Consider the following 15,377-nt stretch of genomic DNA (forward strand, 5'->3'; position numbering starts at 1 on the left):
TAAATGTGTGAAAAATTTTGTTTTTGTTTTTTTAATCTTGGAACATAGGTTCGAATGGAATATCATTCATTCAAATGGAGACGTCGATTTAGATTCCCAAAACCAAGGCCAATTTTGATTTGATTTAGAATCGATAAATCTTTATCGTCGTAGTTCAATTTGATTTGGAATCGAATCTGTCATTAGGTGACCTAATGTAAACGGTAAGGTTGATTTCCTTAGGCTTAATACATGCTTGAATATTAGTTATTTTATTTTCTAAAAAAACAGAAATAAGTTTATGGTATATGATATACGTACAATATAAAATAAAAAACATTAACATTTCAATACAAACATATTTTTAGTTTTATGCATATTAATTTAATGTATTTATTTCTTTTATCGATGTGTTGTTGTTAGTTGTGTTAATATATTTAATGCTTATTGCATGTATCTTAAATTGTTGCTTACTTTTTAGTCCTATGAAGGAGACCTGTCCATTTTTTAGTGCATCCCCTCCCTACAAGGCTGTATAGGTAACTCAATTACATGTGTTGTTGATTCAGGATTGGAGGTGTTTCATGTGCCTCCTCAAAAGAGAATTTTACATTATAAGACACTTTAAAGCAATGATGTAAAAAAAAAAAAAAAGGTGTTTAACCTCAAATGATGTGAAATAGTTACATAATTCTTCTTGATAGAATAATCTTTTCATCATTTTTGTATAATGTTCTTCATATTTAAATATAATATTTATCATTATTCTAATTATAATATGTATAACTTTTCATTTGAAATTATACTATATACATATATATATATAATTAAAATTAAAATTAAATTTATTTAGCACATGTTTATTGGTGGATTGTCACATCTAACGATTTGGAGGCATGACATATTTATTATTAGAAAACTCAATTGATAAGCACTTAATACTTATTTTTATTAAAGAAACTAAAATAGGAATTAAAGTGAAACAAAACATCATACCAAACCAAAAAAATCCAACTCGGTAGGAGGATTTACAAGAATTTGTCATCCCCTGCGAACTTAGCAAAATGGTTTGCAATCTGATTCCCTTCACGAAAAAAAACCTTGAATGTTTCCTGGATAGATGAACAATGATTCTCCTCCAAGGCGAAGTGCTCCTTCCAGAGACTAACCAAAATTGAAGAACCTTTCTGAATCCCAAGTTGCATAGCACAAGTTATTCCTTTCTTGATCTTCGAGGTCTCGCAGAACATGCACGAATGATGAGCACTTGCACATCTTGATCGAGCTAGAATGAGTTTTTTGGGCAGCAAAACTATAGACCTTACTGTAATTACATCGAACCAGAACAAAAATTATTAGAGGAGAAATACATAAAGATTATAAATATTAATTACTGGAAAACTCAATAGATTATTATGAATATCTATGATACGATGACAAGAAATTGTTTTGATGATTTCAATGGCTTCGGCAAACTGAAGTGAATGTTCTCTAATAATACGATGAGACGACAATTCCAGGCTTTTTCCCTCTTCCATCGATGCTGCTTCTTTTTTTTCTTTCTTTTTATCTCTGGTTAATTTAATTATATACTTTTATTTCGCATGTTGTATCAGTTTGATTTAATTTATTCTTTAAAAAGAAATGTAATGGTATTTTTTTTTTCAAATAAACTTTGTAAATAATATTATTCCAAAACTAGAAGATAGTTCCAAAAGTATGTGATGTTTGATGTACGTGAAATATCATACAAAAGAAAAAAAAATGTCATTATATATGTTTATGATGATTATCTAACATAAATAAAATGGCCAACTAATCTGATGGTTCTTTCATAACTTTATTCTGAAGTTGGTTTTCCCAAAATGATTAAGGAAAAATTACTTTCCGATGATCGGACTCCTGTCGTCGACTGGAGATCCGAAGACGGTCATGCGGTTCGATTACGTTGGAACGCTCAAATCAACTATAGGTGCCAATAAAATGGGAAGTAGATGTGACAGAGCAAAGGCATTAATTAATAGTCTCTTTATACGACAGTGATCGGAAGCTGAATGCCGGAGTCATTGGGCCCCATATCGCCTCCTTGATCAACTGTTAATTTATGGACCAACAACTGCAGATGCACCCATCATCGGAAGACAAGACAGCAGATAACCCACTTTGGATATGTATATGAGAGACCCCACAGATATTAGTCAATAAAAAAAAAATTGATAATTTTTTTTTAGGGAATTAAACCATCAATAAATCTCTCTCAACGTTTCTAACGTTTCTATAATATTGAGGACGGTGTCTTTGTAGATCATACAGAGATTTTTTTCGAGATAGTATCGAAATATATATATATCGTAAATCTGATTTAATGTTATTTGATTTTAATGGTGACATGAAAGTTTCTTCATATAATTTATAACATATTACATATTTTATACTTACAATCGAGTTATCTAAGTTAGACTAAATTCTCCCAAACATATCATGGTTTTCATGTAAGGTGAAGAGCTTACTATAAACTTTGTGATAAATCATTATTGGTCTTTAATATAATCATCATGCAAGTCTACTTCATCTTATTTCCCTTCCATGGACATATTTATTTGATGGAGTTGTCGAGATCATTTCTAGCATACCGAAAAAGAGTAGGATAATGATATACATCAAGAAATAAATTCTTTTATAAACATATCTTCGTAACTAAGTGATGCCAAATAAATAGTCAATAGCTCGAGGCTATCTACTTCATTAAACCCAAGTTTACAATTGAAGATCTCTTGCAAAGATGTGTTAGATTACGTAATCCTATTTAATTAGGTAAGATATATTATAGATATGATTATATTTATGGTTATTAGCCAATAAAAAGAAAGTTCATATTATAGTAGAATTCTTTAGGGGATGCCCTTGATGGGAGGAACTCTCGTAATAACTTATCCTAGACTCTCTACTCTCATCTATAAATCTACAAGACCTCTATGGGCTAAATAGATGCAGATTAAGAATTTTTTTCTCAATCTCTCTAATCCATCAATCCAATGGTGATCTTGTGAAAAGATAGGAAGAGGGGAAAAGGAATGTGTAGTTCTCTTTATGATTCATAGTAATACTGGATCTAAAGATTGTGCTTTTGCAGATCACACAGAGATCTCTTTTTCAGATGGCATCAAAAGGTACGCATCGTAAAACTAGATCTAATTTTATTTGATTTCAATCCTGACATAAATGATTGCTTCCATATTTCATGTAGCATATTACAGATTTTATGCCAACAATTGGTATCAGAGCCTAAGTTCTTGAGATCAAATATATTACATATATTATTTTTGTTTATGATGCTTGAATGATCCATATTTCATCGAACTATATTTCTATCTATTTTGTTTTGTCGCCTGCTTATTGGCAATGTTAGATTTGTTATAAACGCGATTTTCAGTGATCGTGAAGCAACAATGGTCGTCGTCGACCTCGCTGCGTACGACCAACAAATCTGTTGGCGATAGCGGTTGCGGTTGCGTCGAGTAGTGTATGCGCCACAGTAGCCGTCGCAGCAAGCGGCAGCCGTGCATGGGCATAGGTTGCACCTAGGCGACGGTCGTGCATGGGTAGGAGTCGCGGTGGCCACGCATCGATGGTGGTCGCGGCGGCCACGCGCGGGTAGGAACCGTAACCAACCGTGCGCAGGCGATTGTCGCACGCGGGTAGAGGCAGCGCCATGACGTGGTAACCGCGCACGCCTAGGCGACGACAACACAAGCATAGTAGGGTTTCCTTTTGACATATTTACAGTTTTACCCTCGAGGCTAGGGTTTTATCAAATTATAGTTTTGCCCTTTACAAATTTTGTAATTCTAATTTATGTCTTTTCATCATATTTATTGTTTTACTTTTATGAAATTGAGAATTATAATTTATATCCTCAATTATAAAATTGATAAATATGATTTATTATAATTATGATTGAATTTGATCATGATTATATTTTTGCTTATTTGATTGGATTTAATTTTTGATTAAAAAAAATATAAATTATGGTTTACTTTTATAGTTTTCTCATATGAATTATTGATTATATTTTTATATATCGTAAATAAAATCTAATTATTATTTTTAGATATTCATTTGGTTATTCACATGTATATATTTGAAATAATGAAATAATATTCATCTTTCACATGAAGGCATAATTTATATGTTATCATGATTATCATATGAGTTTTTTTTTTCTGATTAATATTTAATAATTATTATGATTGTTATTCTAGAACTACTTAATAAATATTTTATCATTTATAGGATATTTTAAACTATATTTTATAATTTTGTATTGGTCTTACAACCATCAACCTAGACCAATAATATATAAAATATATTATGAAATTAATCTTAAATGATACTAAATAAAATAATATTCACAATGGCAGCATGAATCAGGATAAAAAATTTTGGTAAATATTATTTGTAATTTATCTTCCTAAGTTTTATCTGACCAGTAGCTACCAAAGTAGCTTGGGATGATAGGCTTATGAGATATAAATTATAATAAATCTCTTATCATTCATGCGATATTTTAGATTGTATTTTATCTTTTTGTATTGGTCCTGTAGCCACCAAAGTAACCTGGACCAATAATTTACAAAATACATTATGGAATTGATCCTAAATGATATTAAATAAAATAATATTCACGATGACACATATAATTATGAGATTTAGATAATCCCAAAGGAGAATCTATTTCAAATAGTTATATGATAGAGTAGGATATATTGTTTTAGATATCCTTGCAATTTAGGATTATATACCCAAATGTAACAATACTATTCCACAAGAATGGTATCGGTCCTCCATAAATGATCTTGAGTGAACAATAGATATGTCAATATTTAACCCAAAGGTGAAATATATATGATATCAATAGTTCATCATATTTTTGAAACTCAAAGCATTAAAGTTATATTATTATAGTAGTATTTTCTTCATTGTATTTTTATAAATACCCTCTACTTTTTAAAATAAACTGCTTGAGCATATGCAAGTTGTATTGAGTGAGTGAGACCTTGATTAATTGAATATAACACAAACTTAATTTCTGAAAGTTTTATAGAATAAATAATTAAGATGACTAATCAAGAAAGGTATGAAAGACTCAATTTTATGATACTTAGACTTCAGTATAGTTTACAACTAGCGCATGAGAATATTGAAGGATTAATTTAAATTTTCTGATAAGTCATTAGTTGACACCTTAAAATGATAGTATTTGAGGAATTCAAGATTATATCCTCAATATAAATGATAAAGTTGTAAGTTCAAGACTCATAATATTTGAGTACTACTCAGGGAGTAGATAACACTAAAATAAGAATGAAGCGTAAGTCACCTGAGTTTATAATTACTATATAAACTCATAAAAGAATAACTTCACAATAAAGTATTACTTCTATAGGGAAAAAAGTTACATGAAGAAAAAAAAAAAAGAATGAAGGGGGATAAAACCAAAAGAGGATGAGATATTCATCATTATAGGGAATCATCTTAAAGTGAAAATGATATTAATTTATATTTATCACATATATCTAAATGTGATTTATTTGATAGATCTTGAGGATCGATGCTGTGTTCTTATAATTCTAGGAATTTGGGTTCTTTACCTAGAATTGTTAAAATATTATTTCCCTTTTGGTGGTTGTAAACTTATTGTGATTCAATAAAAATTAACCTTTGAATTTTGTATAATAATTTATACATAATTAATATGAATCTTAAGTTTACAATTGTCCTATAATTAAATATTAAAATAAAATATAATTTTATAAACTCCTTAAGATTATGCTTATATCTGTCGGGTCAATCTATGCTTTCGTCTCATTAAAGAGAGACATTTTATCACCATATAAATAACCTATTGAGATATATATATATATATATATATATATATATATATATATATATATATATATATATATATATATATATATATATATATATATATATATATATATATATATATATATATATATATTCTATAACCGTTTACATTCATGAATTGTGTATAAATGAAGTCGATAGACAATTACATAGAAAAGTCAAGATCATCATATTTAACAAGGGTGATGAATTTTATGACATTTATGATTAACCCAATTATAATTCTAATTCTTTTGATAGATTCTTGAAAAAATAAGTAATATGATTTACCAGATGTGTTATAGTAGAATATGATTGTTGAAAGATATAATTGTACCTTTATAGATATGGTTAGAAGTATAATATATTATTCTTTTATACCCAAATCAATGTGAGAAAAAGCTCCAAAGACAACTATGCATTTCTTGAATGGTCTTCCTAGTAAGTAAATTACATGACTTGTTATGGAATGGTAGGAAACATAACTTAAGATATTTACATATTTGAAATTGCCCTATAAAAATAAAGATCTTCAACTCACATAAAAAAATAGATTTAATAACTATTTCTGAATATTTTATTATCTATTCAGAAAAGTTTAAAGAGGTGCATATCTTATTGCTCTAATTATAGTACAAGGATAATTAAATATGGTAATGTAAGATTCCTATAAAATAGCGAATCAGTGAGAGTGAAAATCTCGAAATTCAATTTTGATATAGAGGAGATACATATCGATACTTCTTTATTATTCAAGAGATTATTGTTACTCAAATCATTATATGATTTCATAAAGGTAAACAATAAAAATAATATTACTAAACTCCTATATTATATCGCTATTAATGGTCTTGTAGAATAACCACAATTGATAGCCTTGTGAATATCTCAAAAAGAAAGGAATCATGTCATTTACGATTATTATATGATATATTTACCAGAATTATATTATGATATAAGAATAAGAATGAATCCTTTATTGTTTTCGTAAGTCATGAAAAGTAATGATTCTGAAAAGTAATATAATATAATAAAAGAATAGTTAAAATCAATAACAAGAATGATGTTTGATAAATTTATCTAATTATCTAATAATTATAAAAGCGTCTATTATATAAATGTGACTCGAACAATATCAAACGATATAATGGTCAGACTTGTGGTTAAAAGTTTTACTCATAAAGAATATATCGACCATAACAAAATATTTAGTTTTTAATGAACTCATTAAGAATCATCATGATATTAATGACTCATTATAAGTTTGAGTTATATCATATTAATATGAAAATAATTTTTTTTTTAAGGATCTAGCTTTATATGGGTTACTCTAAACGATTTACAAACAAAATGAAAGAAATATAAAATTTGGTATACAAATTCATGAATCCACTTTAAACAAGCTTCAAGATAATGATATATAAAGGGTTTTTGATATCATTATTTCATTTTTAGATTGAAGAAAAATACTATTGATCAGTATTTATATTAGTGGGAGCAAGTTTATTATATTGGTCTTATATATGTATAATATTTTATCTTACAATAGTGATCTTGATTTATTATATTAAATCAAGAAATTTATCACTAAGAGTTTTAAGATGGTTGATATGAATGAGACATCTTATATTATTAAAATTGAGCAATTTAAGGATAGACCTTAATGATTGTGAAGATTATCTTAGAAAGAATATATCAACTAAGTCTTGAAAAGATTTAATATACAACTTTGTTTAGTAAATCATAAAAACCAAATTTTAGTCAATAGCAAATGCTTTAAAATGACTTGAAAAGAATCAGATAAAGAAAATATTCTTTGTATATACACAGTTAAAAGTCTATGCTCAAGCCTATGCCAGAACATATATCAGTTTTATAATTAAAATTCTGGGTATATATTGGAGTTACCCAGAAGTAAAAATACTAAAGAACTTCAAAGAAAATAATAAGATATCTGGAAGGGACAAATGATTATATGCTCACATGTATGAAATATTTTTCAGATGCTGATTGTATAAATTACCTCAATAATAGGAAGTCCACCTTACGATTAATATCTATATCAATTAGAGGAGTAATTTATTATTATTAATAATAGAAGTTGATTTTGTGGCATGGTGTAGTTAGACTATAAAATTTTAACTCAAGACATGGTGTAGTTAGACTCAATTGTTAAGTCATTAAAAATATTTTGTGACATTGTAGAAGTTTTCTTCTCTAAGAATGACAAGTATTATTGTATCTCTATACACTATGGTATAAAGTACTTGATGGTTAGAGAAGAGGAGTCCAGAAACATCCAATGTAAATTAATTGTTTGAATTCTACTATATTGATTGGTGATCCATTCACTTAGGACTTATAGCTTAAAGTATTTTGAAAGAAAATATTCTTATGATTAGGTTTGTAAGCAACTCATAAAGGATACAGTGATGCATGTTTGAGTGGATACTACAATTGATATTCTTACTTACGTATTTAAAATTATTTGTTTTTGTTATCATGTTCACAATTATGTATGTACACATTATTGTTGAATATGATGAAAAGATTATCTTTACAAGACAAACTATAGGAGTTATTTTGGACAACATCAGGAAAGGCTAACAGTGTTATGGTATATAGAAGGAAGTGTGACACTAATGACATACAACCGCTATGACTCATATTGTTAGTCAGACTTAATGTTGTATTATTATATTTATTAGATTTATTGGTTTATTTTTAAAAATTTATAAATTTTAGAATCCAATTGGGTCAAATCGTTTTTAAATAAATTTTATTTATTTATTTATTTATTTTAAGTTTTTTTTTGTGTCTTTACGATTAATGGGCTAAGTGGGAGAATGTTAGATTATATGTTTCTATTTAATTAGGTAAGATATATTATAGATATGATTGGATTTTGATTATGGTTATTGGCCAAGAACTCTCATAATAATTTATTCTAGACCCTATGCTCTTGCCTATAAATAGACAAGACCTCAAAGGGCTAAATAGATGCAGATTAAGGTTTTTCTCTCGATCTTTGTAATCCATCAATATAAATGGTCACGTGAAAAGATAGATTAAGAGGAGAAGGAATGTATAGTTCTCTTTGCATATTTACATCAATATTTGATCTAAAGACGGTGCTTTTGCAGATCACACAGAGATCTCTTTTTTAAATGGTATCAAAAGATACGTATCGTAAAATCAGATTTAATTTTATTTGATTTATATAAAAAAATATTTTTATATTTCATATACCGTATTTAATGTCAACAAGATTAAAAAAAAAAACTTATTCTTTTTTAATGGATGTCTTCACCTTTTTGCTCTTCCGCCACCCAACTACAACCACCAAGTTGCAAGTCTCCCATCTGCTACACATGGGTGTCTTTCTACTGCTACCGCTGGTTGCCGAGGTACTGGTCCACCGGTCTCAGCTATGCAACAACCGTCAACAGGAGGCGGAGAAACGGAGGAGCGAGCCCCTCAAGATCATCCATGGCTTTCTTCCCCGGGATATCCCCTTCTCAGGAGCTGGAGGACCACGAGTTCAGTTTAATTCATGGAGTTTCCAAGAGATTGGTGCCTCAAGGTCCAAATCCACTACATAACCGAGACAGATTTGTTGCAGTTATAGAACTGAAAGGTACAGTGCAGTTTCAGCTTTATTTGATGATATAAGGAATATACTACAAGTATAGTTTCAGCTGTTGGCGTAAATTGCTGGCATCATGTTTGAGAGTTTAGACTACTCTTGTGACTTGGGAAACTGTATGCCGATGTCCTCAAATTTCAAAGTAAAAGAGTCTGAACTCTGTTGCTCATTTATTAACTCATTTAACGATAAAGAGTATAAATTACAGCAAAAAAGTTTTTCTTTTAACTTGATGGATGGATCAATATAACCATGATTATTGCTATAGAATGATCAATAATTTTCAACCTCAGGTAATCATGTTGGGGTGTCTGAATCCATTCACGTCATACCCAAACTCCAAGACATGTACATCAATCAGTATGAAACTTGTGCAGGTAAATTGAAGATCTAGTAGACTAACTTAACTAACCGTAAAGGTATAAGTGGAATGCACCACTTTTACGATGGGCAATACACTGCCAACATTTTCACAGTAATCTAAAGATGATAAGCAATTGGACCCCAAAACTGAGAACAGATGGTGAAGAGAGTTTTACCTCATCATGTCATATCAGCCCGAACACAGATTAGACAGTGGGTGGCAAATTGTCTGACATATTCAAAACTTAAATATATGGACACAAACACAGCGAAGACCGACACATCCTGGGTGTGAGATGTGACAAGACAAAGCATTAAGAACCTTTTACTTCATGTCTATTATTAACATCAAGTGCTAAGTGCATGACCACAGGACGACACATCATCTGGTTGGAAGATAACATGGTTGAACTACAAGGAATTACATATGCTTCAGAATGGAACTCAGAAGAGGGTCAGAAGTAGTTTTGATTCTTTCTTAGGTCTTTAACTCAAAACTAGATACAATCTTATCCGAATCCTCGATTGATTATTCAAGACTCTTTTCGGATCCCATAATGAGATGTTCCTCACCATTTTGATCCTTCAGAGCGACGATTGACTCTCTAAATCTTCAACTAAATATGATTTTTAACACCTTAAAATAAATAATTACCTTCTTTTTCAACTATGAGACGATCAAATTGGTGAATCAATGATCTGTCTCCAGGGTGTCACATGTCGGTCTGCCGGTTGCTGCTCTGCTCAGAGAAACAAAGGCTCGTCAGCAACTCACACGAGACTCTTCTTTCTGCAGCTGAGCATTCGGTGGTCTAGCACTTGTCCTCCTCCTTGATTCCTGATGCTAAAGCTTATTTATGTGTCTGTTCACTTGTTGAGACATATTACCCAACACTGAATGCGCCAGCACTCCCATCTACTTCCTGGACACTAAATGGCTTCGCCCCATATCTCGGTAACCTAAGATGTAGGAAAGGAGCAAGGCAAGTACAGACAGCTTTTGACCTCGTTCCACATTCGAAATATATAGCTTTTAAGATACCTTATCCCAAATATAAGCGGCGAGAGTGCAGCCAATAAAGTATAAGCTGCAAGCAGAAAAATCCTCAAAATACATTAATTAAATTTAGAAAATAAAGTATAAGATGTAGGAAAGTTTGGCTTTGTGGATGTGGCTGTGGCTGTGGCTGTGGCTGTGTTGCGTACCGACGCAGCTACGCACGTGATGCGATGTGGGACCCGCAATGCGGAGCTTGCTATCAGCCACCTTTTAGGTTGTCATCACGTCGATGAATATAAATAAATAGATATTTGACTCCAAATCCCTCTCATCTTTGCTGAATACTAATAACAAAATTTTGTTTTCGTTGAAACGGAAAACACTGTGTTGGCTCAAAATGTCTTCTGTGGAAGCGCACGACAGTTACGCACGTTCTGTTTGCTATTTTATTTTATTTATCTATTTATTTCTTTATTAAAAAGTTATTTATTCATTTATTATGTTATATATATATATATATATATATATATATATAATCTGCGTCACGCGGAAAATAGCGTTACTGTTGCTCCCCCCCTATTATACGCGATCGCTTTTCAGCTTCTCTGTATCGACTCGTTCATCGAACTCTCTCCGTCCATTCGCCATTGGAGCTCGCCAACCCACCGTCTCCCCGCCCTGCCTTCAGATCCTGGTAAACTCGAGAAACAGATCGGATTCGGTAAGTCACATCGGAAGATTCACGGATCCACTGTTCTCTTCCTCCTGCCGCTTGCTTTCTGTTTGTACGCCGGAGCAGTTCTAGTATCTCTGCAAAATGGAGGTTCTTGATCCATGTGATTCATTTAGATTCCGCTCTTTGTCGCCATTCTGCATCTTATCATATGGATTTCTGTTTCTTGCATAGGTATCATCTATCTGCTGATCTTTTCCTTTTTCTTTCTGTTCTAATTTGGAACCGGGATGGATCTTATGATGCCGAAGCGCATCAAGTATGACCGAGTCAACGATTTTGTTTGAAGATGCCGTCGTCTTCAATAATTTTCGTTAAAGTCACCCTCAGATCTCGAATCTCCGGATGCCATTCCCAATCTTTTCTTCCTTCTGTTGATGATGGTGTTTCTGAAATAAACGCTTGGTCGTCGAGAAGTAATCGGTAGGGGGATATGAACTGTCTCGAACATGTCGAAAAACTTGATCTTTGATTTTTCTTTACATTGCCTCTACTTGGATGACTTGTTTTTCGTTCTACTACAGCAATTTAGCATTTTTCAACCTAAAATTGTGGATTTCCTTCTCAAAGTTAAGAAAGAGATCCGACTGATTGAATGAACTTCCTCTTTCTCCTATTTCCATTCTGTCTTTCTATCAAAAAATATATATCTTTTTTGAGGTCAGTAGGTGTTTTTTGGGCTTGGTAAAAATAATAATATGTCTGTATTATAATATCTCTTAAAATCATCACCAAGCTGTTGGTTTGCTTAGATATTATCATCATCTTAGTTACCAGGAGTGATATATACAACAGCTGTTTGATTTTAGCAAACAAACTTTCCAAATTACCAGGAATAATTTGATTGTACATGTATATAGTGATGTCAGTTTGATGAATTGTGGATACTTCCCAAAAGAATCTAAATGGATTGAAATGAGTTCTGGGCTTCCTCATAGCTTTCTTTGTTTGATGTAGTTGTTAAATATTACTATAATAACTTAGCAGAGAAGATAATAGTATTGTGAAATCACCACATGATGAGATCTGATTTCATTTCCCTTGTGAACTCAGAATATAAATAAATGCATTGGAGTTTTTCTGAATATTTGTGTTATGTTTCTAGGACAGCTTCAATCCCTTGTAGTTGTAAGCTATGGTTAACTTCTAGAAACTATGTGAGCTTGGTAAAAAAATCAAATGAACTTATTCTACTACCAGTATGTTCATGGTTTCTCTCCCTAGAAGGGAACAAGTTTTTCTCAAGGGTTGTTTTATGGACTTGCAAGGCATTACTTTGAGCTCTCCCAACATATAAAGGATTTTTATGTAATAATTATCTTTTCATAATATTAAAGCAGCACATGTACCCCTTCGAACCATGATAGTGTAACTCTTGTTAGCATTCATTCGGTAAACTCAGGTTAACTAACCATGATAGTGTTAAAAAACAAAAATAAAAACAGCTGAGTTTGATTGAGTCGAAGCAATTGGTCTGTGCCAAAAGTTGACCTGCTCCCTCCTGTCTTAGTGCCAAAGGTGCTCTTCCTGTGCCCTCTGTGACCCTTTTAATTTTTTTTTTTACCTCATCAGTCTTTTGGATAAACATGGAAGAGGATGCTGACTCAGAATTCTAATATTTAACTGGAATAGGTCCTCCGGATGATGTCTCCTCCATAGGAAATGGAATAGGGTCGTCAGGCCCCGGGATCTTTCATTGTCCTTTCCTTGTCTCCCAACCGTGTTCGGCTTTTGGCTGCTCGGATCATGCTTTTATATCCCTTCCCTGTGTTTTCTGTAGCTTTCATCGCCCAGTCTTCTGTACTTGTATAAGTGGAGTGGTTGTGCCATACTAGTTGCAAGTGGAAAGAGTGGAGCATCCCATTTGGTATATGACAGACGGGAGTGTTTTCGAGAGCATGTCAATAATGCCTCCACTCCTTTCTTGAAAGTATATGCTGGCCGTCTCCTGATAAGAGTATATGTTTTAGTGGTTATGAGCTCCAAAGGCACTGCATTCTATAACAAGCATTTATCTGCTCTACTTGTTTGTAGCAGTGATGGAGGTGGAAGGGACGGTGGAGTCGGATTCAGATAAGAAGCCAGCGAAGAAGTGCAGCTCCGACGCCGCGGCGACGGCCTCGAACAACGGCTGCTTCGACTGCAACATATGCCTGGACTTCGCCGCGGACCCGGTGGTCACCCTCTGCGGCCACCTCTACTGCTGGCCGTGCATATACAAGTGGCTGCAGCAGGGCAACGGCGGGGGCGGCGAGTCCTCGCAGCAGTGCCCGGTGTGCAAGGCTGCGTTGTTCCAGCGGAGCCTGGTGCCGCTCTACGGCCGCGGCCATAGCACCAAATCGGCCCAGCAAAGCCTCGACGTACCGCGCCGACCCTCGTTCCCGCGGGAGGCGATCGAGCAGCGATTGCTGCAGCTGAACGAAGAGCAGGATCCGGTGATGCAGCAGCGGCGTCGCCACGTAGTCGAATCTAGCGGCGATCACGCGCCGCCGTTCTCGCCGCTGGCGGCGGCAAGGGTGACAAATTCGGCTGCCGGTGAGGTGTTGGGGGGGATGGCAGTGGCGGTGCTGCCGTGGATGTTTCGGGACCAGGAGTGGGCAAGCGTCTACCACCCGAGCCCGTACCACGTCGTCGGCAACGGGGTGAGGAGGCAGGAGGTGGAGCTTGCGCGGTCACTGCATCAGATATGGGTCTTCCTCTTCTGCTGCGCCATTCTGTGTCTCCTCTTGTTCTGAGACTCCAATGCGTCTTCGGAGCATGACGAGGCACCTGTCACGGGAAAGCAAAAGGGTCAAGATGCTTGACCAAAATAAAAAAGGTAAGGAGGATTCAGAAGCTGATGCTTCTCGAGTATCAGAATCATGTTGCAGAAATCCCCGAAAGCACTCACCGATCGGTGAATCAACTGTATGAATCATTTGAACCTTTGGGCAAATTTCAGTTCAAAACGAGATTCTGTCAAGAGAGAGAGAGAGAGAGATAGATAGAGGATATCAATAAAAACAATCTCTGTAACAATTCCTGATTCAGCTCCGCGCTTCTCTTCATCTCCAGCATTGTATCAACTATTCACCTCTTGTGTAAAAAATTGTGAGCGGATAGAATAACCTAATTATTTATTAGCATGAATATAAGGCTTATATGATAGTAAAACTTCCGATGCATGTGAGGTGTTGTGTTGGGTCAAAAAAGAAAAGCATGTCTAGCAAAGCAGGATATATCTATCTATCTATCTATCTATCTTTAAGATGACATGGGCACGCATGCATGCATTGCAGTACATCAGGAACAACCTCTTTAAAGAAAAAGCAACATCTTCCGACTCTTTTGCTGACCCAAGTGGGGGGGGGGGGGAAATCGAATAAAAGAAGTCTAAATGATTGATAAAATGTGATATATGCGGCCTCGAGCAACAAAACAAAAGTTATATAACATGTCCACTTCATCCCAATGAACTTTGGGGTGATGGAAAAGAGATTCCAAAGTCCAATGCAACATGCTTTGCTGGAAAAAAGAAGACAGTATCATGCTTGCCCTCTCCTTGGCATACCGACATTATTAAGCCACAAGATTCTACTTACCTACTTCTTCAACATGCGATTACACTTGGTGGTAATTACTAGAAAGCCATGTACCAACCCACGGCTAGACATTCATATGTAGTCAGTAAATTATCATCTCTGTGGATGTGTCAGAAGCAAGCTAGGTTAGGTTAGGTTAGGTTAGCCTCGGGGGGGCAACCTTCGAAA

The 15,377-nt window shown here is 33.7% G+C and overlaps 1 protein-coding gene across 1 annotated transcript; it reads left to right on the plus strand.

Moving 5' to 3' along the window:
• The first annotated feature begins 11,453 nt into the window (after nucleotides 1–11,453).
• Nucleotides 11,454–14,657, plus strand: LOC135586498 (E3 ubiquitin-protein ligase RMA1H1-like). The gene is made up of 2 exons (XM_065150423.1): nucleotides 11,454–11,616; nucleotides 13,666–14,657. Exon 2 carries the CDS (start codon nucleotides 13,668–13,670, stop codon nucleotides 14,361–14,363), a length of 696 nt encoding a protein of 231 aa, XP_065006495.1. The 5' UTR covers nucleotides 11,454–11,616; nucleotides 13,666–13,667; the 3' UTR covers nucleotides 14,364–14,657.
• Nucleotides 14,658–15,377: the final 720 nt, after the last annotated feature.

The sequence above is a fragment of the Musa acuminata genome, chromosome BXJ3-5, assembly GCF_036884655.1.
Source record: "Musa acuminata AAA Group cultivar baxijiao chromosome BXJ3-5, Cavendish_Baxijiao_AAA, whole genome shotgun sequence".
NCBI classification, from domain to species: domain Eukaryota; kingdom Viridiplantae; phylum Streptophyta; class Magnoliopsida; order Zingiberales; family Musaceae; genus Musa; species Musa acuminata.

Excerpts from the sequence above, each read along its gene's own strand:
- LOC135586498 (XM_065150423.1), top strand. The coding sequence starts at position 13,668 with ATGGAGGTGGAAGGGACGGTGGAGTCGGATTCAGATAAGAAGCCAGCG.